We start from the raw sequence: 23,106 nt of genomic DNA, 5'->3' as shown, positions 1-23,106 counted from the left end.
CCGTGGCCTGGGTCTGGAGCTGGGTCCTAGGAGCGGCAGTGAGCAAAGGCCTGGGCAGATGGCTGGGAGGCGTAACCCGATGGGTGAGCTGCACGTGCAAAGACTCTGGGGTGGCCGCTGCCCACTGTGAGGACCTGGGGTTGAGAGGAGACAGGAGCCCCCCGGCGACACCGCCTCCTGTCCGCAGCTACCTGCCCAGACGAGCTGGCTGGTGACCAACACGAGGGGACCCCTCGGCCCCCTGCCCACCCGGCCACTCTAGGCCTTGAGCTGGGAAACGCTGTCCCCAGTGCTGGGGTGACCCCAAGACCGGGCGTGCTGCCCGAAGGACCGAGCACCACTGGTCCTGGCGTGTGGGCTCCACGTCCAGCCCCCTCACTCAGTCACACTCAGGCCAGCTGCCCTGTGTCTCCAGCTGGGGAGCTCTGGAGTCACTGCCTGAGGACCTCGGCCCACAGGCCTGCACCACGGGCTGTGGAGACAGCCCCCAGGACCTTCCGGCACAGCAGGTCTGACCAGGCCCCCAGGGTGGGCTTCCACTCTCTTCATCCCTGCCCCAGGCTATGCAGGGCCAAGGGGGGCCCACATCGCCATCACCAGCTGGTCTCCACATCACCCTGACCAAGAGGGTCGTGTCTGACTTTTAAAATACCTCCTTGGTCCAGTATCGACTGCAGGCCTTCACTTGTCATGTGTGTTGGCACCCGGATGTCACCTGTGCCACCCCCAGCAAGCGCACAGCGTCAGAGCCACGGTCAGCTCCAGGGCTTTCTTCACGTCCCGCCGCGTGCTCACCCTACTCACATGTGCTCACCGTGCGCTCACCGCGCGCTCACCGCGCGCTCACTGTGTACTTACCATGCACTCACCAGGCACTCACCCTGCACTCACGATGTGCTTCCATGGGAAGGACAGAGCGCGTGTTGGTGGGCACGTGTCTGATTGAGGCACGCACGTCACACAGCATTTTCATGAATTACTGCTCTTACCAGGGTCACGGGCCAGACCCACCCTCACCAGCTGGAGTAATGAGAAACCGCAGGTCCTGCAACAAGACGCAGCCCCCTGTGTTTCAGGCTCTCTCGGGCCAGCAACGCGGGAAAGGTTTATTCCCTGAGATGACATTTGCTTGTTGACAATGATGTCGAGTTTAAGTTCGACCCTGTTCCCTGGAGCCCCTGGCAGCGAAGGCGCGGCCGTCTGTGGGTCCACCCCAGTGGGTCCACCCCATGACCACTCCCTGTCCTCGGGCTGGCCGAGCCCCCCGCAGGGACCTCTCACCGCCGCTCTGTCTGTGTCCCTGCTCCGCGCAGGTCTGGATAGACGCCGCCGTCCAGATATGCTTCTCGCTGGGAGTGGGGCTTGGAGTGCTCATAGCTTTCTCCAGTTACAATAAATTCACCAACAACTGCTACAGGTGAGTCCCGGGCTCCTGTAAGAGGCTCTGCAGAGCCAAGTGGGGGCACAGCTGATGTGGGGGGGCATCGCTGGCTTTAGGAGATAATGTGTCCCTGGATGAAGGGAGGGGGAAATGAGCTGTGCTTGCAACTCAAAGCAAATGGCTTGTAAAGTGGAAACCGAACAGGAAAGCTCTAGGCTCAGTGCTGACTGTGGCTTTAAGGGAGCATCGAAGCAGTGGAGATGCTGATCGCCTCGCTGGGAGGAGGCGTCCAGGACCCCCCCACACACCCAGGCCCCTTCCTCTGCCCCCTGCTCCATCCCCTGCCCCACCCAGCCGGCCTCATCCTCCCAGCACTCAGGGTGGGTCTCCTCCCCCACGTGCCCCACGAGGAAGGGCCTGCATGTGTCCCCACCCGGCCCACACCTAGGGATCCTGGGCCCCAGGGGCATCCCAGACTGTGCAGAGGCCGCCGGGGACCCGGCACCGGGACAAGCCGGAAGGTGGCTTCGCTGTGCGCCCAGGGCTCTGGGGCCTCCCCGCCCAGATGACCTGAGTGACCTGCAGCCGCTTGCTGGCCCTGAAATCCTTCTGAAAACAGAGAAAGAATTTCATCCAGGACTGCTTCCTTTGACCTTCATGAGCCTGTATTTATTCTCTCTCATATCATGAGGATAAAAATGCGGTAAAAATACAAAGACGGTGCGCACAGCAAAACGGCCAGGCTGACTGCTACCCAGAGGGCCACACAAAGGTGGGGTCTGCACGGCAGGGCCAGAGCCCACCCTGTGCCCACCTGGGTCTGAGCACCCTGCAAACGTCCTTCCACTCGGGCACCAGGAGGGCTGACCCCACACTCCCCCCTCCCCTGCTCTCCGAATTCTCAGCCGTCAGAGTGGGGTCCACAACCGGCAGCACGGGACCCCCAGGAGCCAATGGGAAACACAGCATCTGGGGCCCACCAGACCCGCCCCGTCAGAACCTTCATCTTAACAAGCTCCCCGGGAGACATCTCAGAGCCCCGCCTGGCAGCCCCTGTCGAGCGGGGGTCGGGACCCCTGTGGTCGTCTGTGCTGCCCACCTGGAGCCCCAGCTTTGCTGGCTGGACTGTCTCGCCTTCAGCACTGAGTCGGGGTCCCCAGGCAAACATGGACGGGCCGTAGGGCCTGGCCTAGCCAACGTCTGACCAGAGCCCTAAGCCGCTCAGTGGGGGCTCCAGGTGGGAGGTCCTGTCACCATCACCGGATGCCAGCCTCCCTCCCGCAGGGCAGCCCCGGACAGCCTCTGGGGCTGCAGGAGGGGCTGGCCTGCTCGACTGGGGAAGCGCCCCCGGAGCTGCCTGCCCCAGATGCAGTAAATTACGAATAATGACTGGAAATTGCAGCGGCTCCAGGCCGAGTGCTGAGACAGCACGTCTTGTTCCTGCAGAGACGCGATCATCACCACCTCCGTCAACTCGCTGACGAGCTTCTCCTCCGGCTTCGTGGTCTTCTCCTTCCTGGGGTACATGGCCCAGAAGCACAGTGTGCCCATCGGGGACGTGGCCAAGGACGGTGAGTGCCCCGGGGCAGGCAGGTCCCTCCCCCCACCCCGCCCGCTCCCGGGGTTCAGGCTGCCCAGTTCTCGATGAGTGTTTTCCCCGCAAACCTAGAGGGAAATGCACAGGCCTCCAGAGCCCTTCCCACGAGCTGCTGCTGCTACTGAGAACAGGATCCTGGGTGCAGCGCGCCCTGCGCCTGCCCGCTCGGGCCACCGCATGCAGAGGCTGGGGCATCTTTGCCCCTCGTCCCAGGGTGCCTTGCAGAGACCACTCGGCTGCAGGACGAGGGTCTGGTTCCCCTCACTGGGTGGCCCCCGCCGTTGTTTACACCTGGCCAGGGATGTGAAGTTCAGGGCTCTGAGCTGTTCCAAGCGGCACGGACCTCGGTGTGGTCAGCCAGAAGGAAGCTGGACTGGTTTGGACATAGCAGTTACTCTGTTCCAAGCTTTTCCTCCAGATACCCAGTGGCCATGGCACGTGTAGATGGGATTTGGATAATCGCTGAGAATCCCCCGAAGTCTCTGGACACGGTGACAACAGAGACCCATGTTCCCAACCTGCTCACCATGCTGTCACAGACACCGAGTGTCTGCAAACCAGGAAGTTAGCTGAAGGGGAGTGGGCGGGGGAGGGCTTGGGCCCAGGTGACACAGGGACCGAGCTGGGCCCCGCAGGAGAGAGCCCCCGGGGTGCTGGGCAGAAAGTCACGGCTTAGGCAGCCTGAAGCTGGGTCAGCCCAGGACCCCAAGGCCTCCCACGACGGCCGCCACCCTCACCGGCCTGCAGGATCGCTGTGCGCGAGCCAGGAGGGACCTCCCCCGAGACCGTCCTGCTCGGGGGTGGGCCCCTCCCTTCCCCTGGGAAGCCCCTCTTCTCCCGGGGGCTGGGGGACTGATCTCCTCCTGGGTCTTCTCACTCTTGAGCGGGAGGGTAGCCTTCAGGGAGGGGCTGAGGGGGACAGAGGGCCAACCCCACCTGCGCCCTGGGCTCTCAGCGGGTCGGCCCGTCAGCCCATCCAGTTCTTGAGAAGTTGAGTGTTGGGAGCCGCACTTTTTTTTTTTTGAATTTTTGAATTTTATTTATTTTTTTATACAGCAGGTTCTTATTAGTCATCAATTTTATGCACATCAGTATATACATGTCAATCCCGATCGCCCAATTCATCCCACCCCCACCCCCAGCCCCACCCCCGCTGCTTCCCCCGCTTGGTGTCCATAGGTTTGTTCTCTACGTCTGTGTCTCAATTTCTGCCCTGCACACTGGTTCATCTGTACCATTTTTCTAGATTCCGCATATATGCGTTAATATACGATATTTGCCTTTCTCTTTCTGCTTACTTCACTCTGTATGACAGTCTCTAGGCCCATCCACGTCTCAACAAATGACCCAGTTTCGTTCCTTTTAATGGCTGAGTAATATTCCATTGTATATATGTACCACATCTTCTTTATCCATTCGTCTGTCGATGGGCATTTAGGTTGCTTCCATGTCCTGGCTATTGTAAATAGTGCTGCAGTGAACATTGGGGTGCATGTGTCTTTTTGAATTATGGTTTTCTCTGGGTATATGCCCAGTAGTGGGATTGCTGGGTCATATTGTAATTCTAGTTTTAGTTTTTTAAGGAACCTCCATACTGTTCTCCATAGTGGCTGTATCAATTTACATTCCCACCAACAGTGCAAGAGGGTTCCCTTTTCTCCACACCCTCTCCAGCATTTGTTGTTTGTAGACTTTTTGATGACGGCCATTCTGACTGGTGTGAGGTGATACCTCATTGTGGTTTGGGCTTGCATTTCTCTAATGATTAGTGATGTTGAGCATCCTTTCATGTGCCTCTTGGCCATCTGTATGTCTTCTTTGGAGAAATGTCTGTTTAGGTCTTCTGCCCATTTTTTGATTGGGTTGTTTGTTTTTTTAATATTGAGCTGCATGAGCTGTTTATATATTTTGGAGATTAGTCCTTTGTCCGTTGACTCATTTGCAAATATTTTCTCCCATTCTGAGTGTTGTCTTTTCGTCTTGTTTATGGTTTCCTTTGCTGTGCAAAAGCCTTGAAGTTTCATTAGGTCCCATTTGGAGCCACACTTTGAAAGCAGGAAACAGAGGTTTGGAGACGGGGCGGACAGACCCCTCCAAGACTGCGGTGGGAAAGCTGGGGGCTGGGGTGAAACCTCAGCAAGTGTTCCCAAATCCATACTCTTTCCTGTAGGAAAAAAAAAAAAAAAAATCCAATAATAGGCAGGAGAAAGGGAACATAATGCAAATAAGCGCAGAGCAGTGAAATTTACTCTGTTGCATTCGTGCATTTCCACCGTTCTTTTGCCCTTTATTATGGTAAGTAGCAATCGTTTGCAAGAACCTCCATTAACCCCTGAAGTCAGCTGCATGTATTCTATGCATTTCCGTGACAAGCAGAGTAAATGTCATTTATGGCTCTAATTCTCAAGAAAACAGGGTGAAATGTTAACCCGAGAACAGAAATGAAAGGTGAGGATGTTGCGCTTACGTTCGGCCGAGCACATGGTTATATCTTCCTGGGTTTGTGGCATTTAGACTGTGGAGCTTTTCAAACGAGCCACCCCTTCGCTCCACACCGGAAACCCTGCTCCTTCCGTGGGGTTGGGAATCGCAGAGCACAGGCCTGACACCAGGGCTCCTAAGAGACCCTGGGGGGTGGACCCTGGCTCTGGCCTTTGTTTCTCTAGAAGGATCAGTAAGTGCCCTGTTCCTAACAGCTGGCACCCGAACAGGCCCCGCTGAGGACGAGGGAACCAGAAACGCTGTCACGCCTCCGTGGTCAAGTGCTCGGCAGCCCGTGCCCGGGAGCTGCGTGGCGCATCTTTTTAGGTTGCCCGTGAAAATGATCAACCAGCCGTTTCCTGTGGGCATCTTTTTTACTTTGGGAACACTTGCTGAGGTTTCACCCCAGCCCCCAGCTTTCCCCCCGCAGTCTTGGAGGGGTCTGTCCGCCCCGTCTCCAAACCACGTAACAGTACGTGGTTTCTAGAGATGATACTCAGAGTAATACGTTGGCACAGAAAAATGTGTACAGTGTGGGCTACGTGGACCACAGCATGCCTGAGCGTGTGGGCAGCGCACGCGTGTCCACGACAGGCACGAGAGACAAACCAGGAGGCGCCCCGAGTGCTTGGAGGGATAAAGGGTAGGGCCCCTGGAAGCCACTCCCACCCTCTTCCCGTTGGCTGTGCCCCCTCCTCTCCCAGGGCCCGCACAGCCCCGGGAGGTGGTCGGGGGGGGGGGGGGCTGGAGGGGACAGAACAGAGGCCCTCCCTCCCATGGATCCAGTTTCCATTCTCCAGAGTCCTGGGCCCTGACTTCCAGGAGGGAGGACTTTCCAAGGAGGGCGGAAAGAAGGCCGTGGGCAGGGCTTTGTGGTCTCCGGGCGGGGGTGGAGCTGGGGGTGGCGGGAAGCAACGGCGGGGTCTGCTTTCAGGGCCGGGGCTGATCTTCGTCATCTACCCCGAGGCGCTTGCCACGCTCCCGCTGTCCTCCGTCTGGGCCGTGGTTTTCTTCGTCATGCTACTCACCCTGGGAATCGACAGCGCCGTGAGTGACCTCGGCGCTCCGCGTGCCGTGGGCCCGCCAGTGACAGCCAGCCCTCACAGGGCCGGGCCGGCCCCGGATGCCCTTGCGGGTCTCCCAAACCCCTGTGCCTGCACAGAGCCCCTGCGTGGGAGGCAGGGTCCCACAGTAACTGGCAAGGAGGCTTCGGACCAGCTCGCCCCTCTTCTTCCCCTGGGGGTGGGGGGGGAACAGCAAGCCCCCTGAGAGTCCTAAACACACAGGCACAGGGCCGGGGGCAGCAGGGCCGTGCAGGAAGACGAGCCAACGGGGCGACGGGACACACAGGGCCCCGGCAGCCTGACTCACGCCTTCCCTGCCCCTCAGCCGCCAGGAGGAAGGGTGCCCGTGCGGGGTGGGAAGCGGAGGCTGCAGCCAGGCCCTCTGAGCATCCTGTGGCGGCCCTGCGGGCGCATGGGCGCTGGCTCGGCAGGCGGACTTCCTCGGGCTACTCCTCCACGTGGCCTGCTGGGACCACCAGCCGGGACCTCAGGCCCCACGTTCATCCGAGCTTCCTGGGAAGTGCGGAGGCCCACGGATCCCCACCGTGTGACTGCTGGCCACGCGCCGTAGCCCTCCACCTCCGTCTCCCTCCACCTCCGTCTCCCCGTCAGCCTTGTCACCTGCCCACTGGGTGGGCGCAGCCTTGGCGGTGACTCCCATAGCCAGCACTTCCTGGAGGAGGCGGTCCCAGCAGCGCAGGGCAGGGAGGCTCCCCAGCTGGCCGGGTTTCGTGGGCGACACCCCGCCACGACAGTACTGAGAGTCAGGAGGGCTTAATCGGTGAGGACATGGCCAGTGGCCGCGCCAGGTCCTCCCCGGGAGCGAAACTAAGCTGTGCTTGTGGGGCAGACACTTGCTTAGAAAAGCCCAGCAGAGCTGAGCCTTCGTGGCGACGCAGGGGACGGTATTACGAGGGCCACGTAGCGCTCCACCCCCGTCTGGCAAATCCTCACCAGGGGACAGGGCATCTCCCCAGGTCCTCCCTCTCCAGTGGCCGCGTCTCCAGAGCAGCCCGTGCCGAGGGTGCATTCTGCACCCGGGACACCGTGCAGCTCCTGACTGTGCGCGTCCGTTGCGTTGCCCGAATGGCGGCCTAGGCGGGGTGCAGCGCGCCGGCCCCGCCCCCAGCGCTCCTCTGCCCTGTGTCCGCTGCAGATGGGCGGGATGGAGTCGGTGATCACCGGGCTCATCGATGAGTTCCAGCTGCTGCGCAGGCACCGGGAGCTCTTCACCCTCGCCATCGTCCTGGCAACCTTCCTTCTCTCCCTCTTCTGCGTCACCAACGTACGTACCTGCGTGCCTGCGCTCGCCCGCCTGACGATGTCTCATTAGAATTTGGTGTTGGGCAGCAATGGTTACTGCTGTCAGCCCAGACAGAACCACAGCATTTCCGAGGGCTGCACCCCTCCAAACAACCCGTGACCCGTAATACATGGGTGGCTGTGGTCACACTCGGGGTGGCCTTGAACACACGCAGGGAGCCACGGTCACTCAGAGTCGCCATGGTCTCACGCGGTCCCTGGGTGCCTGAGCACTTGGTCTGGAGTGTTTCAGAACCTGGACAGCTCCCTGGGAAGAGCCCGTGGGTTTGTGGGCCAGGAGGCTCAGGGGAGGCCTGTCGGGGAGATGCAGGACCCAGGTCCCCTCCCTCACAGAGTCCCTGCCAACTTTGGCATTTGCTTTGCCTTCATCCCTAATTGCTGGGGAGGAGAGGAGTTTTTCTTTTTCGGAATAGATGGGTCCCTAAGCTGCTTGTGGACTGAATTTTAGTGATTCAAATAACACTGTCTAGGGAGTAAGCTAGAAGCTGTCTGTCAACGGAAACTGCAGGCCAGGTGTATACTTTGGAGAGCGCACCTTCGTGGGCGAGGCGTGCCACACCGGGCACCCCGAGTTCAGCAGGCGCTCCCCTCTCTCCTAGGGTGGCATCTATGTCTTCACGCTGCTGGACCACTTTGCGGCCGGCACGTCCATCCTCTTCGGGGTGCTCATGGAGGTCATCGGGGTGGCCTGGTTCTACGGTAAGGACGGAGCTTCCCTCGGGGGGCTGGTGTGCTCCAACCGCAAAGACCCAGCCCCTGTGCCGTCACTGTGACCGGCCGGGCCGGCGTCCTTGGGCTTTGTCGCTGTGCTGCTTCCTTTCTGGCAAAGCTGCCCTGCTCTGTGGTCACCACACATCACAGAGGAGGCTTGGCGGCCAGCGGTTCCATGGATCAGTGAGGACAGCCTGGACGGCAGCCCGAAATCCTTACTGCGGTCAGAGCTCTCGGGGTGGCCACATAATCACGCTGCTGGTTCTTGAGGAGGAAGGATCTGTGAGGACGCTGGGACACTGGCTGGTGCTGGAGGCGAGGTCTCAGCACCGAGGTGGCAGGGGAGCAGGCTGAGTGGGCTTCTTTCTGGGGACGTGGCACTAAGGCCCTCAGCTGACGGGAGGGGTGACGGTGGTGTTCAGAGAGCCGCTGTTCAGCGTCAGGCCAGAGCTCCTGACCCTGCGCGGACAGCACCACCTGGACTCCAGACCACCCCCCGCCCTGGTCCAGCGCTCATTCGTGGATTAGGCCTGGGAGCCCCTCGAGGCCAGGGGCCTGCTGGTCAGCAGGCAGCCCCTGGAAGAGGCGCAGCCCCGCCTGCAGCCGTGCTCCCCGGCCCCTGCTGGGGCGCCCGCCATGTTTCCCGGGATGTCCTGCTGTAGGTTTGACAGCTGCAGACGCTGTGCCCTTTCCAGCCTGCTGCCCGGGCCCACCTTGCTCTCTCTCCGTTTCTTTCCTGTGACCTGGGGTCATGGGGCCGCTCAGCTCTCCTGGCCAGGTATCCTTGGGGGAGTTTGCAGTGAAAGCTCGCGATAACGGGCACACGCCTCTGCACGTGTACGTGCCGCAGCCCAAGCCAGGTCTGTGCTGTTCAGGAACCGCAGCGTCGCAGCAGCCCTGCTGTCACACGAGGGGGTCACGGTCTCTGCCTCGGCCCTGGAATTACAACCTGAAAAGCACTCTAGCTTTGAGAGGCTTAACCTGGCAAATAGTCCATATTCCAAGAACTCTCCCAATTGTAGTTACTTTGCTACAGAAAAGGGAAATATCGAGCTCTCTGTGCCTTCATTGGCACCTGGAATCAATACTTGCCTGTAGCTTTAAGTCATAATCTCCCCACCCCAAAATAAAACCTCAGAGAAGGAGAGAAAGTGCTTCAAACGTATCCCACAGCCACGAACGTGGGGCTGGCGGAGACGGAGGGAGGCTGGCCCTGCAGGGACCGGGTGCTCCCCGAAGCCTCCGAAGACAGAGGTCACGCTGTTTCTCCGGACGGCAGCTCACACCCAGAACGCGCCCACCTCTGTGCCCCCAGGTCCCTGAGGACGGGCGGGCCCGCCCTGGACCTGCCTGAGGGCCCGAGGGGCCTGGCGGACACGCCCGTCTCTGCTGGCCTTTGGGGTCAGCCCCCTCCACCCCACTCCTCCAGGGTCCGAGTCCGGGATCTGCTGGTGGGGTTGGAGTGTGAAGAGGGGATTCTGCACGGTGGTGTAGCTCTGCTGTGTCCCCGCATGTGGCACAGACTCGGCCAACCAGCTGCTGTCACATGACCAGAGGCCAGGCCAGGCTCAGGGCAAGAGAAATCACTGTAAGATCTGGAGAGAGCTGTGGCACACGGAGCTTCTAGAAGTAGCTTTCCTTACAAAAGACGTTCACATAAACGGAAAGGACGTTGTGACACATGCCACTACGGCATGGGGGAGCCTTGAGGACACCATGCTCGGTGACATAAGCCAGTTACAGAAGGACAGATCCTGTAGGAGTCCCGTGAGGTCCCCGGAAGAGTCAGGTTCACAGACAGGAAGTGGGATGGGGGCGTGGCATGGGCTGGCTGAGGGGGTGGGGAGCGAGCATTTAATGGGGACAGAATCTCAGGTGGGGAGGATGAGAAGGTTCTGGAGGTGACGGTGGTGGTACTCGCACAACAGTGTGAACGTGCTTGATGCCACTGAGCTGTGCACTAAAAACGGTTAAATTGGTAAGTTTTATGTTGTATACATTTTATTTTATATATGTTATATATTTTATGATTTTTGTAAATGAAAAAAGTGATTACAGAGGGGAAGCACGGATGGCCGTGGGCCACAGGGAGGAGGACCTGAGATGGGAGGAGGGCGGAGGCCCCACAGGCCCCCTTGGGGTCATCGGTGATCCCAGTGTCACCACGGGGACATGCATCGGGCCCGGGTCAGCAAGACCCCGGGGCGGCTGGGTGGGGCGGCCTGGGCACCAGCGTGCAGCCCGAGCTCCAGGTCTGCTGGGGGTGGCCCGGGGTTGGTACGGGCCCGGCGGGGCCCGCGTCTCGGGCAGGTGCCGTGCTGACCGCCTGCTTGGCCACCTCCCCACAGGCGTGTGGCAGTTCAGCGACGACATCAAACAGATGACCGGGCAGCGGCCCAGCCTCTACTGGCGGCTGTGCTGGAAGTTCATCAGCCCCTGCTTCCTCCTGGTGAGGCCCCTCTTCCCCGCTCCCCCGCCACCCGGTCCAGCAGGGGCCACACACGCCTGATGCTGGGGGAGGGGCTCGGTGCTGCCCGGGGACCAGGGTCTCCACGGGCGGGAGTCAGCAGGTCACCGGACTCAGGCAGGAGGGCAGGCTGGCCCCCCACATCCTCTGGTCTCCTGAAGATCCCCCCCGACTGGAGCCACTGAGAAACCATTCATGGGAGGCAGGGCTCCCACTCGATTAAGGCCCTGCTCGTCCCCTGTGCTTGGAGGGTGTCAGCTGACCTCTGCCTGGAGGCCCGAGAGAAGGGTTAGAACCTGGGAAGACGGGTGCTCAGATGCGAGGCCGGACGGGAGCCGCTCAGGTTCTGTGACAGCACGGCCCCCAGGGCTCCCCAGTAGCTGCTGTCATCCAGGCCAGGGGTCTGCAAGCTCGGGCCTGCGGCCAGGTCCGCCCACCGCCTGTTGCGTTGGAGCAGGGCCGTGCTGGTCCACCCACACATCCACACCACAACCTCAGGGCTGGGTGGCTGTGACCGAGCCCCGACGGCTCGCGAAGCTGGAACTGCCTGCCCTGTCTGGTGGCCCCAGGCAGCCGTTCAGCGGCCTTCCAGCTCTGAGTGCAGAGCCCAGGCCAGCGAGCACCTCGTGACCTTGGCCCTCCTCCTGCCCAGCCAGCCCAGCGGCACCCAGGGTGTCCACAGATGGGGCAGGGGCCTCGGGCAGCGCCCCCTCCACCCCAAGGGCCCGTGAGAGAGGAGGCGGAGCGGGGGTGAGGTTCCCGGTTCAAGCCCCAAGCTCCCTGAGCTGCTCCAAACCTGCAGGGGCTGCTGGTCACTCCAGCTACCCAGCAGCCTGGGGCATGTGACCTCCAGACCAGCCAGGTGTCCTGCTTCTCCGCGCGTGGCAACCTGTGAGGTGTACGAGGGACAGCGAGAGAATCCCCACCCATCAGACTTAAGAACTGGAGGGCTGTGAGCCCCCCAAGCACGCCCGCCCCGTCCCGCAGCGGCCCCGGTCTGCAGAGTACACACAGACGCCCGCTGCCCAGGTTCACGGCCTAGTCCCGTTGTGCGGGGGGCCCTCCACCGGAGCCACCCGCTTGGCACCCCTGCCCCCAGCCGCCCCTGACCCCGTCCCTCGGTTTCAGTTTGTGGTCGTGGTCAGCATCGCGACCTTCCGGCCCCCGCACTACGGAGGCTACATCTTCCCCGAGTGGGCCAACGCGCTGGGCTGGACCATCGCTGCGTCCTCCATGTCCGTGGTGCCCATCTATGCTGCCTACAAGTTCTGCAGCCTGCCCGGCTCCTCGAGGGAGGTGTGTATCTGGATGGGTCTCCCTCGCCTGCCCTTCCCCCCGCCCCCGATTGTGAGGCCACCAACAAGGTCAGGCGGGTGTCCCTGTCCCAGGCCTGCTCCCGCCTGCTCATCTCTGCCCAGCAGGAGGGGCTGGAGGGGCCGGTGATCATGCCGGAGACACGTGGGCTGGTGTGGGGGTGGGCTGTGCCTGTGCGTGCGTGTGTGCGTGTGTGTGTGTGTGCGTGTGCCTGTCTTTGTGTGTGTGTGCGCCTGTGTGTGCCTGTCTTTGTGTGTGTGTGTGCGCACCTGTGTGTGCCTGTCTTGGTGTGTGTGTGTCCTCACGTGGGCACATACACGAGCATACTTGCCTGTGTGTGTCTCTGTGTGTGTGCACACATGGTCTACGGCGTGCAGTGCAGGTGGAAGGGCAGTGGTCTGAGGGTGGGGGTGGAAGCAGGGGACCCACCCTCTCCTGGGACCGAGTCCATGTGGGGCTGAGCAGGGCCAGCGGGATCCCCAGGCGGGCACCCCCGTGTGGGTTGGGAGTGGCTCTGGGCCTCGCAGTCGCTCGGGCAAGCTTCTGCATCACCTATGAAGGAGGAGGTGGGTGGGTTGGGCACAGGGGTCCCTCCACCTCACATCTTGATGCCGGGATTCCTGGAAGAGATGGAGGGCGCCTTTGCTCAGGGCCCACCGTGAGCTTGACGTGGAGATGAGCCTCCTCCAGTAGTGGCTACTTCGAGTTGGGCTGGACTTTGCTCCAGGGTCTAAGGAGACCCAAGCCATCAGCTCCCACGTCGACAGCCATTGACCAGGGCCCGTTCACCCCGCTGAGGCTGGGCCGGCGCCCACAGTTGCTCCTTGTCTTCTAGAAGCTGGCCTACGCCATCACGCCCGAGAAGGAGCACGAGCGGGTGGACAGAGGGGAGGTGCGCCAGTTCACGGTGAGTGCCACTCTCCCCGCCGCTGGCTGGGGGCGGAGGCGACCTGGGTGGGTGACCCTCCTCCAACCCCAGAGCGAGGTGCGTGGTCAGGACGCCAGCGTCAGCTGTGAATGCTGCACAGCTGAGCCCTTCCAGGGCGTGGACACTCTGACTCAAAAGCTGCGTAAGGGGCATGATTTTAGGCAGGGGCGGAGGTGGGGGCCTATTGGGACAGAGAACTTCCCCTTGTGCAGTTCGAAGGCTCGCGACTTGGTTGCAGGGTGCTCTGCTTGTGCTTTGCTTTCTGTCTCGTTCATTTCAGCTGTCATTATTTCTCCCTTCTACTTTCATTGGTCTACTCTGTCATGCATTTACTAACTTCTTAACTTAGACCATGGATCATTAATTTTCAACCTTTCTTCTTTTCTAACATAAGCATTCAAGGCTAAGAATTTCCCTCAAAATACCCTGTTGGCTGTGTTCCACAACTTTTTTTTTTTCTTATAATTAGACATTTTTGTTAACATCTTTATTGGAGTATAATTGCTTTACAGTGTTGTGTTAGTTTCTGCTGTATAACAAAGTGAATCAGCTATATGTCACAACTTTTAACATAGCATTTTGTGTATCATTTAGTTCTAAGCGTATTTTAATTTTCATTGTGACTTCTTCCACCCATGCTTAGAAGTCTGCCTTTAAATTCCCCAATATATGGGGATGTTTCATTTATCTTTTTGTTATTGATTTCTAAATTAATTGCATTGTGTTCAGACACCTTTTTACTCATTCTTTGGAGTGTATTGATACTCCTTTATGGCCAAGTACCTAATCAAATTTCATAAGTGCTACGTGTATCTTTAGATGAAATGTATTCTCCAGTTGTTGACATGCAATTCTCCTTCTGTGCATTAGATTGAGCTTGTAACTGCATTGTTCAAATCTTTCACAATTTTGCACATTTTAGCTCTGTTTAACCATCAGTAATCAGTAGATATTTACGGGATATCTGACCTTGAAAGCATATTTGTCCAATTTTCCCTTGTAGTTCTACTGGGTTTTGCTTTATCTACTCTGAGCCTGTTTTCTGGGACAGTTATGAGTTCAGAATGATCACATCTCCTTGGCCGATCCTTGCTCCCTTGCTGTGTTTTTGCTCTTAAAGTCCTTCTTGTCTGAGGTGACTACAGCTGCACTAGGTTTCTTTCGAGTTTACCTGAAATGTCTTTTGTGATCTTTTAACTTCCAATTTTGCAATCATCTTAACATTTAGGTGTCTTTTGCAAACCTCGAATACACTGGAATGCTTTAGTCTGGCAACTGGGCAGATTAATCCATTTATATTTGTTGTACAGTTGGGCTTCCTTCTTCTATTTTTTAACCCTGTTCCATTTTTTAATGTTTATTTTTCCACCTTATTATTGCCTTTTATGATTGATTTCTTGGTCTTTTTTTTTTTTCTTGTTCTACTCTTTCCTCTCTGTTTGGAATTTATATACTTTATTCTATTCATTTCGTGGTTGTTTGTGAAATTGTACCATGCATATTTCTCTTTAAGTATAAAGTTAAACATTATCTGAACCCCCATCCTGAATATGACAAGGACTTAAATTTTCCTCCTACAGATTAATAAGCTATTATTGTCCAATATTCCATTTATGTCATTTTTAACCCACAACTTAGTCACTATTATTATTGTTGTTATTTTGTCCAGAAACTTCCCTGGACAAGTGTGCATGTCCAGTGTTTATTTGTTCACTCTACTTTTTGGCATATACGTCTTTCCTTTGAGGACCATTTTCTTGCCTTTCGAAGAAGCATCCTTCAGACATTCCTTTAAGGGGGTGTCTTAATAAACTTCCTCCCTGTTGTGTGTCTGTGAATGTGTTTACTTTGCCCTTATTTATGACAGAGTTTCCAAAGGCATGTGGCTCTCGATCAAGTTATGGTCTTTCAGCATTTTGAAGATGTTGGTTCTCCACCTGCAGCCCTGCAGTCCTGCTGAGACATGTGGCCCCATGGGGCAGGGTCCCCGGACCCGTTCCAGCTTCCCTTGCATTTGGTGCTGCAGTTCCCCTGTGATGTGTCTGGCATAGATTTCTTTTATTTATATTATTGCAAAGCTATTATAAGTAGTTTTATTTACTTATTCCTCCCGGCATCTCTTGTGTGCCCAGGGTCTGTAAATTCATGTTTTTTGTGAGTTCTGGGAATTTTGCAACCCTACTTAAATCTTGCCCCTTGCCTCTCTGCTTCCGTCCTGGGCTCTGCCACATGAGGCTTCCCTGGCTCCTCCGGGTCTCATACTCTTTCAGGTGTCTTTTTAGGTTTTGTGTCCGGGTGCACCATTGTACATTAGTCCACCCGTGCCTGTGTTTCATTTATTTAACCACATAACAAAATAAACCCTTGTGAACAACCGTACAAAAGTCCACCTTGATAGTAACTCACATCTACCTCCGTGTCTGCCACCCTCCTGCCCCTGAAATCAACACCATCTCAGTCTAGCTGAATATTTCCCATGCATTTTCTGCTGCACAGTTTTGTTGCATCTGTAGGTACTGCTCTATTCCTGAAAAGTAGACTGTTTGGTTTCAGTTGTTTTTAAATTTATTGAAAGGGCATCACGCTGCCTGAGTCTTTGGGTTCATTTCTCCACTGTGCACGGTTACAGCACCGTACTTCGTGCTTCTCATACCCACAGTCCACTGAGCCTTTTGGAACTGTGGGTTTATAATTTTCAGTGTATTTGGAAATTTGGGGCTATAATTTCTTCCATTTTTTTCTGTCCCACCTCCTTCATGGGCTCCAGTTACACATATTTTAGGCCACGTTCATTCTCTTCCCTCTGTGTATTTTATTTTGCGTGCTTTCTGTTGCTTTTGTTTAGTCCACTAATTTTTTTCCTCTGCAAAGTCTAATCTGCTAATAATCCCATCCAGCACACCTATCATTTCACACCTTGTAGTTTTCATCTCTAGAAGTTCACGCTGGGTCTTTTTATGTCCTTCGTGCCTCTACTTACCTTTTTGGACATGTGGACTGCAGTTATAATCACTGTGTAATTCCCTCATCTGCCAGTGTCAGCATCTGTGTCTGTTCCGGGTCAGCGTCAGTTGCCTTTTCTCATAAGGGGTTGAATTCTGCTGCTGCTTCACACATCGTCATTGTTAATTGGATTCCGGCTGTCGTGAGTTTTACCTTGTTAGAGGCTGGATGTATCTGTGCTCCTTTACGTATTATTAAGCTTTGTTCTGGGTCGTCATTAAGTTACTCGGAGACAGTTTGATCTTTGGGGGACTTGGCTTTTAAGACTTGTTAGGTGGGACCAGAGCGGCATTTAGTGGGGGGCGGTTTCCAATGCTGGTGCAAGACCTTGGTGAACACTCTACCCGGCGCCCCGAGATCCAGGAGATGCTCCAGCCTGGCTGCGGGGCGGGCACAGCTCCCGTCCTGTGAGTTTCAGAGACATTTCCCGAATCCTGCTGGGAGGGTGTCTCCGGCCTCGAGTGCCCTGAATGCTCAGCTGAACCCTCGGGTCCCTGTGCACGTGCCCAGGGCTCAGTGCCGCACTCGCCCCTCTGCAGCTCCATCCTGTGAACTCCAGCCACCTTGGGCTCCCCAGCGCTCACCCCAGCTCATCAGGCCAGGGGTTCGCTGCCCCACCTGGGCGTCCCCTCCCCCGCTGAAGCCTAGATAGCCCCTCGAGGCCGCAATGGGGCAGCTGGACAGACCCCCCTGCTTGTCTCCCTCGGGGAATCTGTCCTTTGTCGTCTGGCCTCCTGTGTCTGAAAACCCACCATTATATATATTTTGTTCACTTTAAGCTGTGTCAGATGGTGGAATATATTCAGTCCCCATTACTCCATCTGGACCAGAAGTATCTTTGTCTGTAGCTGTGGCCGTTCACTTTGACGCTGCACATGGAAGTGTCACGTGTGCAGTTATGGAAACGCGTCTCCGTCACGTACCCCCTTCCTGTGTCCCCCTTCACCGACAGTTACGTTGTTCACGTGTCTGGAAGCAGCAGTTGGCCTTGGAACTGTGCAGCACCGTGCGTGGCATCTATCGCTTTTTAAACCATTTCTTACCCAGCTGCCCAGTAATCTGAGGACCACACAACCTCTCTGGTCCGCGGGGATCTGAACTGGAGTTTCCGGTTCTTGCCGACCCGCCCGGGGTGGCTGCTACCTGTGCTTCTGCCCTTCTGGCTGCAGCATCACGGCCTGATCTCCACCTGTGGGGACTCTGAGAGGCCCCGTAAGCACACCTTCCTCTGAGAAGGTCGCCTTCGGCTCATCTGTGGCCAGGACACAGGGCCACTTCACCCCCGGGGGCGGGTCTCAGCTGGGGCCCCAGGTGTGGCCCCCCCGGCCTCAGCACTGGTCTGGGGCGTCCCTGGTCAAGCCCTGCCCTCTGGCGGCCCTTTGGCTGCTGTGTGGGTGTGTCCTAAGCAGGCTCTCCCCGTGGTGACGGAGGGGACCGGAGGCAGCATCTTCCTACCCCCCGGTGTGGCTGTGTAAGAAACAAGCCCTGCCCGTCTTTGTCTGGAAATGTTTACAAAACACAGTCCTTGCCATTTAGTGTGATCGAATGGCCTGTGCTCAAAACTAAGCTGAACTAACAGCTGGGTGATAACAGGTGATGACATTTGTGGACAACTAAATAGGGCCCCGTCCGTCTCACCCTTCCCCGAGCGGTGAACGAGGCCTCATCCCCCACCCACAGGGTCACACAAAGCAGACAGCTCCACGGGGTGCAGGGTTCCACTGGGTCGGGATCAGAGGCCCCAGGGGGCCAGGGGCGTCGCAGGTCACGTGCGAGCCAGTAGGCGAGAGCTCTGGACCAGCCCAGGCATGCTGGCATCTAGTGTCTGCCCAGCAGCTGATGCCACACTGGCCAGGGATGGCAGAGGCCGCTGGTCCCCGCTCTGGCCCCTCGAGGCCACTGTGCCCGCCGACAACATCTCTTCGTGAAGTGATGACTTGTCTCCATAGGCGTCAGGTCTGTGGTGCCCCAGGAGCAGTGCTGGGCCCCCAGCCGCCCGCTGGGCTCAGGGATCTCCCAGCTACAAGCCGGGCCGCCGGCCCAGGAGCGGCTTTTATCCAAGGAGCTCCTCCCTTCACGTCTGAATAAGCCCTGTTTTCTTTCCAGCTCCGCCACTGGCTCGTGGTGTAGAGGGGAGCGGAGGAAGGAGACCCGCAGGGCACCGTCCACGGCAGGACAGAGGCAACGAGGAAGGGAAATCGGAGTTTTGAGAGAAAGGAAGGCTGCTCCCATGCTGCACCTTCTGCTTCGCCGGACACACTCAAGCCCTTCCCCTGACTGGTCACACCCTCTGTGCCACGGAGAGACGACCCTCTGTCCGCCGTGTCACTGTGTAACTTCCCTAGTCTGTGCCCGTCCCACAGGTAGAAACGTCTGAGTCGTGTTCTGTGCGTTAGAGCTGCTCCCTTCTCCCGTGCCCACCCCAGGGCCCCCTGGAGCCCACAGCTTGCTGTCACCCACGTGTGCAGGAGATATACGATAATTATAGATTACGGATTCTCTGAGAATCCCAGCGCTCACGATAGCTTCTGGGATCTTTTGTTTTGCTCGTATTAAAAATACCGAGTGCCGTATTTTGCCTAATTGTGCAGAGGTGAAATGGCGGAAGCCATACGAAAGGTGACGAAGTGGGACCACGTGTCCCCACATCACACAGGTCTGCTCAGAGCCCACGGAGGGCCAGGGCCCGGGTGTGAGATGGGGGTGCTGTTTATTTCCTTGTAGCTACAAGAAAACTCCATAAAATGCATGTGGGCTGCCACCACTCCTGCCCGACGTGGACCCCCAGCCACGGAGAAAGTGAGCTTGGCACGAGCAGGAGTGCGTCCCCCGTGGCGGTCCCCGACCACGCAGAGCCCCCGAGGTGGCAGCCTGGAGCCCCGCAGTCTTGGGAGGGAGACCCCGCCGGAATTCTCTCTGAGGCACGTGTCACGTCAGGAAGAGCACTTGTTTCCTCAGGGAACGGCTTTTAGAATCGTATTGACATGGGAATCAAAGCCAGTTCTCAGAACGCAGGGCTGGTTTCTGAAATCTGTTTGCTGACGTTCCCGTGGTCCTTGGCGAGGGTGTTGGATCCTCAGCTGGGAAATGCTCCCAGCACTGCCGTCCTGGAGGGAGCACGGCCGCAGTCCAAGCACGGGCTGCTGGGCCGCAGGAGAGGCACTGCCAGACAGGCCCACGGCGGCTCCTCGGCCATCCCCGCGAATGGACCTCGGCCCAGGCCTGTGGAACCGGCCGCTCAGGGGAAACCAGCTTGCGGACCGGAGCGCGAGAGGAATCGGGCCCACCCTGTCCTTCCCAGGAGCGTTGAGCACTCGTGTTGTCCACGTCCGTCTGTCTCACAGTGGCCTCTTGTGTGGTCGTCACCAACAATAAAAGAAACCCATGGGAAAACGGCCAGGTTCCTGCTCGATGTCGTTTTGTGCCGGAGGCTGCCTCGGGCCCCCCCCCACCCTTGAGAACCTGCCTTCACTCACCTCTCCCTGGCCAAGAGCAAGCACAGCCCCTCCCAGGTCCAGTGGGCTTAACCCAGACCCACCCCAGGGCCCCCGCTGGCTGCGCGCCACCCCCTCCTGCCCCCATCTGTCCCACCTCTCTCTCAAGCCCTCACCTGCCTGGTCAGCTCCCCTGCAGTCTCCCCAGGTGTCCAGACTCCAGCCATGTGGTCTGACCACTGCTACTGCCCAGCCCAAGAGCCTCTTCTGGGGAGACAACAGCAGAGTCCCGAGTGGCTCCCTGCCTTTGGTCCCTAAGGATCTCTTGTCCACCCTGGCCAAAGAGGTCCTTCTAGACACCAGTCAGCTCTGGTCACAGCCCAGAGGAGAGCTCCGTTGTTTATCATTATGCTTGGACGCCACCTCTGGAAGTCTTCTCTGGCCCCGCTTCTGGGTTCTGCCCTGCTCAGTGCTCCTTGATCGCCCACTGTCCCCAGGCCTCCCCAGCAGGTGTCCCATGGAATGGAGAGCGCTCACTGCCCCCCCCCCCCCAGTTTGAACAGGAGCTCCCCTGGGAGCGGGGGCTGAGCTGGTCTCCTTCGCTTCTGCCATTGTCTTAAATAGACCTGGTACACAGTAGACAGTGGCACTCAATTTATATTTACAGATGAATGAGTTAATGGATGGGTATTTAGGTGGATGGATAGATGGGTGGTTGGTGGACGGGTGGATTGATGGATGGATAGAAGGAGGAAATGGAGAAAGGAGTGAGGGAAGAGGGGTAGAAAATGGATGGATGGGTGTGTAGACAATGAATGGACAGATGACGGAGGGAGGGATGAATGGATGGATGGAGGGCTGATGAGCAAGTGGTTAGATTGATAGATGAATGATGAATGTGTAAGTGGAGGAATGGTGGACTGATGGATGGGTGAGTGGATGGATGACGGGATGGATGGGTGAGTGGATGGATGGGTGGATGGATGGGTATATGGATGGGTGGGTGGGTAGATGGATGGATGGGTGGATGGGTGGGTGGGTAGATGGATGGATGGGTGGATGGGTGGATGGATGGGTGGGTGGGTGGATGGGTGGGTGGGTGGGTGGGTGGATGGGTGGATGGGTGGGTGGGTGGATGGGTGGGTGGGTAGATGGATGGATGGGTGGGTAGATGGATGGATGGGTGGATGGATGGGTGGATGGATGGGTGGGTGGGTGGATGGGTGGATGGATGGGTATATGGATGGGTGGGTGGATGGGTGGATGGGTAGATGGATGGATGGGTGGGTGGATGGGTGGATGGATGGGTGGGTGGGTGGGTGGATGGATGGGTGGGTGGGTGGGTGGATGGATGGGTGGGTGGATGGGTGGGTGGATGGGTGGGTGGATGGGTATATGGATGGGTGGGTGGATGGGTATATGGATGGGTGGATGGGTGGATGGATGGGTGGGTGGGTGGGTGGGTGGATGGGTGGGTGGATGGGTGGATGGATGGGTAGATGGTGTGTACCTGGGTGGATGGACAGGTAGGTGGATGGGTGGAAACACAGTTGGTGGAAGGTCCTGTATTACATGTAAAGGTCTACCATTCTGGTCCAGTCTCACACATCCCAGTAGCCATCTGAATGCTGTGTTTGGCATCTGTTCTCCAAGGGGAGGTCAGGTTCTTTAATACAAGTGAAACGTGTCAATTTTGAAACACCCGAAGAAGTGTTTTCTTTCCACACTAACCTGGTGCAGAAGCCAGCTCCCTGGGCAGGAGGAGGCCGCCCGTACCCTAATTCTGTTGATGGGAGGCCTCGGTCCCTCTGTCCACACCGCACTTTGCCATCAGGTTCACACTCTTCACCCAGTGACCTTTAGACACAAAATCTGGGTGTTAAAGCCCAGAAAAGCCGTGTGATTTTTCCTTTGAGAGAAGCATTTTAATAAAGGTTTGGCAACAGTGAAATAGGTGATTTGAAGGGTAAACAGATTCCTCCGTAGTTGGCTTTCTTTGGTTTTGCCCCACAACTTCTCCCTTAATCTCTATAGACGCACCTGACCAGCATCTTTACCTGTCTCCTGGTCACTGACAGCAGGAAAAGGTCACTTTTTTTGAGACACTTAATTAGCAAGTCCTGTGTTCCATGGTCCCCTGTGGAAGATGCTGCCACGCCCTGACCTCGGGGGACCTTCCTGCTCCCCTCCTCCCCCAAGGACCCCCAGGGCCCCAACGCCACTGACAGAGCCTCCTAGCAGATCGGGGGCCTCCCACTGAGCACAGAAGGCCCACCCAGAGCTAGGAAAACAAAACCTAAGACGGTAGTCCACCTGCCCAGCCCCTGGCCTTAGGTAATGGTGCCCCAGGTGATCCCGGCCGCCCCTGCACTGGGCCACGGCAGACAATTTTTGGTGTCATTACACAGAATGGGAAACGTTGGACTATGCCAATTTAGTGAGTCTGCCTTGAGTCTTTTTCAATTTAACAAAATAGAAAACATCAGAGTCAGCGCACCTAAGAAGGGCAAGGTCTGTTTTGTGAGACGTGCGTTTCAGGTATGCATCTTACCTGCGCGAGGGAGCGACCGCGAGAGAGACAGAAAGTCAGAGACAGAGAGAGACAACAGGGTGCGGGGAGACAGGCCCTGGCAGGTCAGGGTCAAAGGCCTCGGGGCCCCGCCCTGGGTAGGGCAGCGAGCACCCCAGTCTGCCTGGTACCTCCAGAACGGCCTAGTCTCCAGCCCCCTGGGGCCCCACTGCGTCCCCCAGCGCAGGCTGGCTTGCATTTACTTAACAAAACTTAAAACCCAAGTCAGTATTGACTCGGTGCTGAAGATGTTTACCTAGAATTTGAATAATTCTACTTATTCCAAGAACTGAGTTCTTTGCTTCAAGTCATTTGTTGTGTAGACAGGGCGTTGCTCTGGGTTAAAACCCGCCTGGCGTCTGTATTTACGCAGTAGCGCAGTCGGCCAGCTCCTTCCCACCGGGATCAAAGGTTAATATTTGGAACAGTTTTCAATAAATGTATTCAAAGATGGTGTTACGAGCCATCAGCTATTAAATGCTCTGATATCTTTAAAGCCTTGTGCACACAGAGAAACTAAATGTAAATTCTAAAATGTTCTATTACACCAGAAATGATCACCTTGAATGAGAAGCCGCCGGAGGGTGACCCTGGGCTCCCCCTCTGGTGGTGATGCCGGCCCGGTTCACCCTTTATCTCCTGGGTGGGGACTTCAGCTCTCTGAGGACGAAGCGGGAGAGGGAGGCAAGGGCAGGGCTGGCCCGACTGTCCAGGTGAATAACTGGTCCTGCCGCTGCCTGGGTCCTCACTGCCCACCTGTTTGCCCACCTGTCATAGGTGCCTCCCCCTGCCCACCTGGGTGGCTATTAAAAGCGTTAAAGTGTTAAAATGTGG

At 57.2% G+C, this 23,106-nt stretch overlaps 1 protein-coding gene across 1 annotated transcript in view; it reads left to right on the top strand.

The window, feature by feature from the left end:
• SLC6A3 (solute carrier family 6 member 3) overlaps window positions 1-19,660 on the top strand; it is a 36,480-nt gene extending 16,820 nt beyond the window's left edge. The window contains exons 6-14 of the mRNA XM_033852742.2: window positions 1,314-1,417; window positions 2,828-2,952; window positions 6,394-6,506; window positions 7,680-7,808; window positions 8,446-8,545; window positions 10,906-11,006; window positions 12,153-12,320; window positions 13,174-13,245; window positions 18,376-19,660. Coding sequence (XP_033708633.1) covers window positions 1,314-1,417; window positions 2,828-2,952; window positions 6,394-6,506; window positions 7,680-7,808; window positions 8,446-8,545; window positions 10,906-11,006; window positions 12,153-12,320; window positions 13,174-13,245; window positions 18,376-18,399 — 936 coding nt within the window. The 3' untranslated portion in view covers window positions 18,400-19,660. The remainder of the gene's footprint in view (window positions 1-1,313; window positions 1,418-2,827; window positions 2,953-6,393; window positions 6,507-7,679; window positions 7,809-8,445; window positions 8,546-10,905; window positions 11,007-12,152; window positions 12,321-13,173; window positions 13,246-18,375) is intronic.
• Window positions 19,661-23,106: the final 3,446 nt, after the last annotated feature.

This window comes from Tursiops truncatus, chromosome 3, assembly GCF_011762595.2.
Source record: "Tursiops truncatus isolate mTurTru1 chromosome 3, mTurTru1.mat.Y, whole genome shotgun sequence".
Lineage (NCBI taxonomy): Eukaryota > Metazoa > Chordata > Mammalia > Artiodactyla > Delphinidae > Tursiops > Tursiops truncatus.
This window is presented reverse-complemented; position numbering and strand designations above follow the sequence as displayed.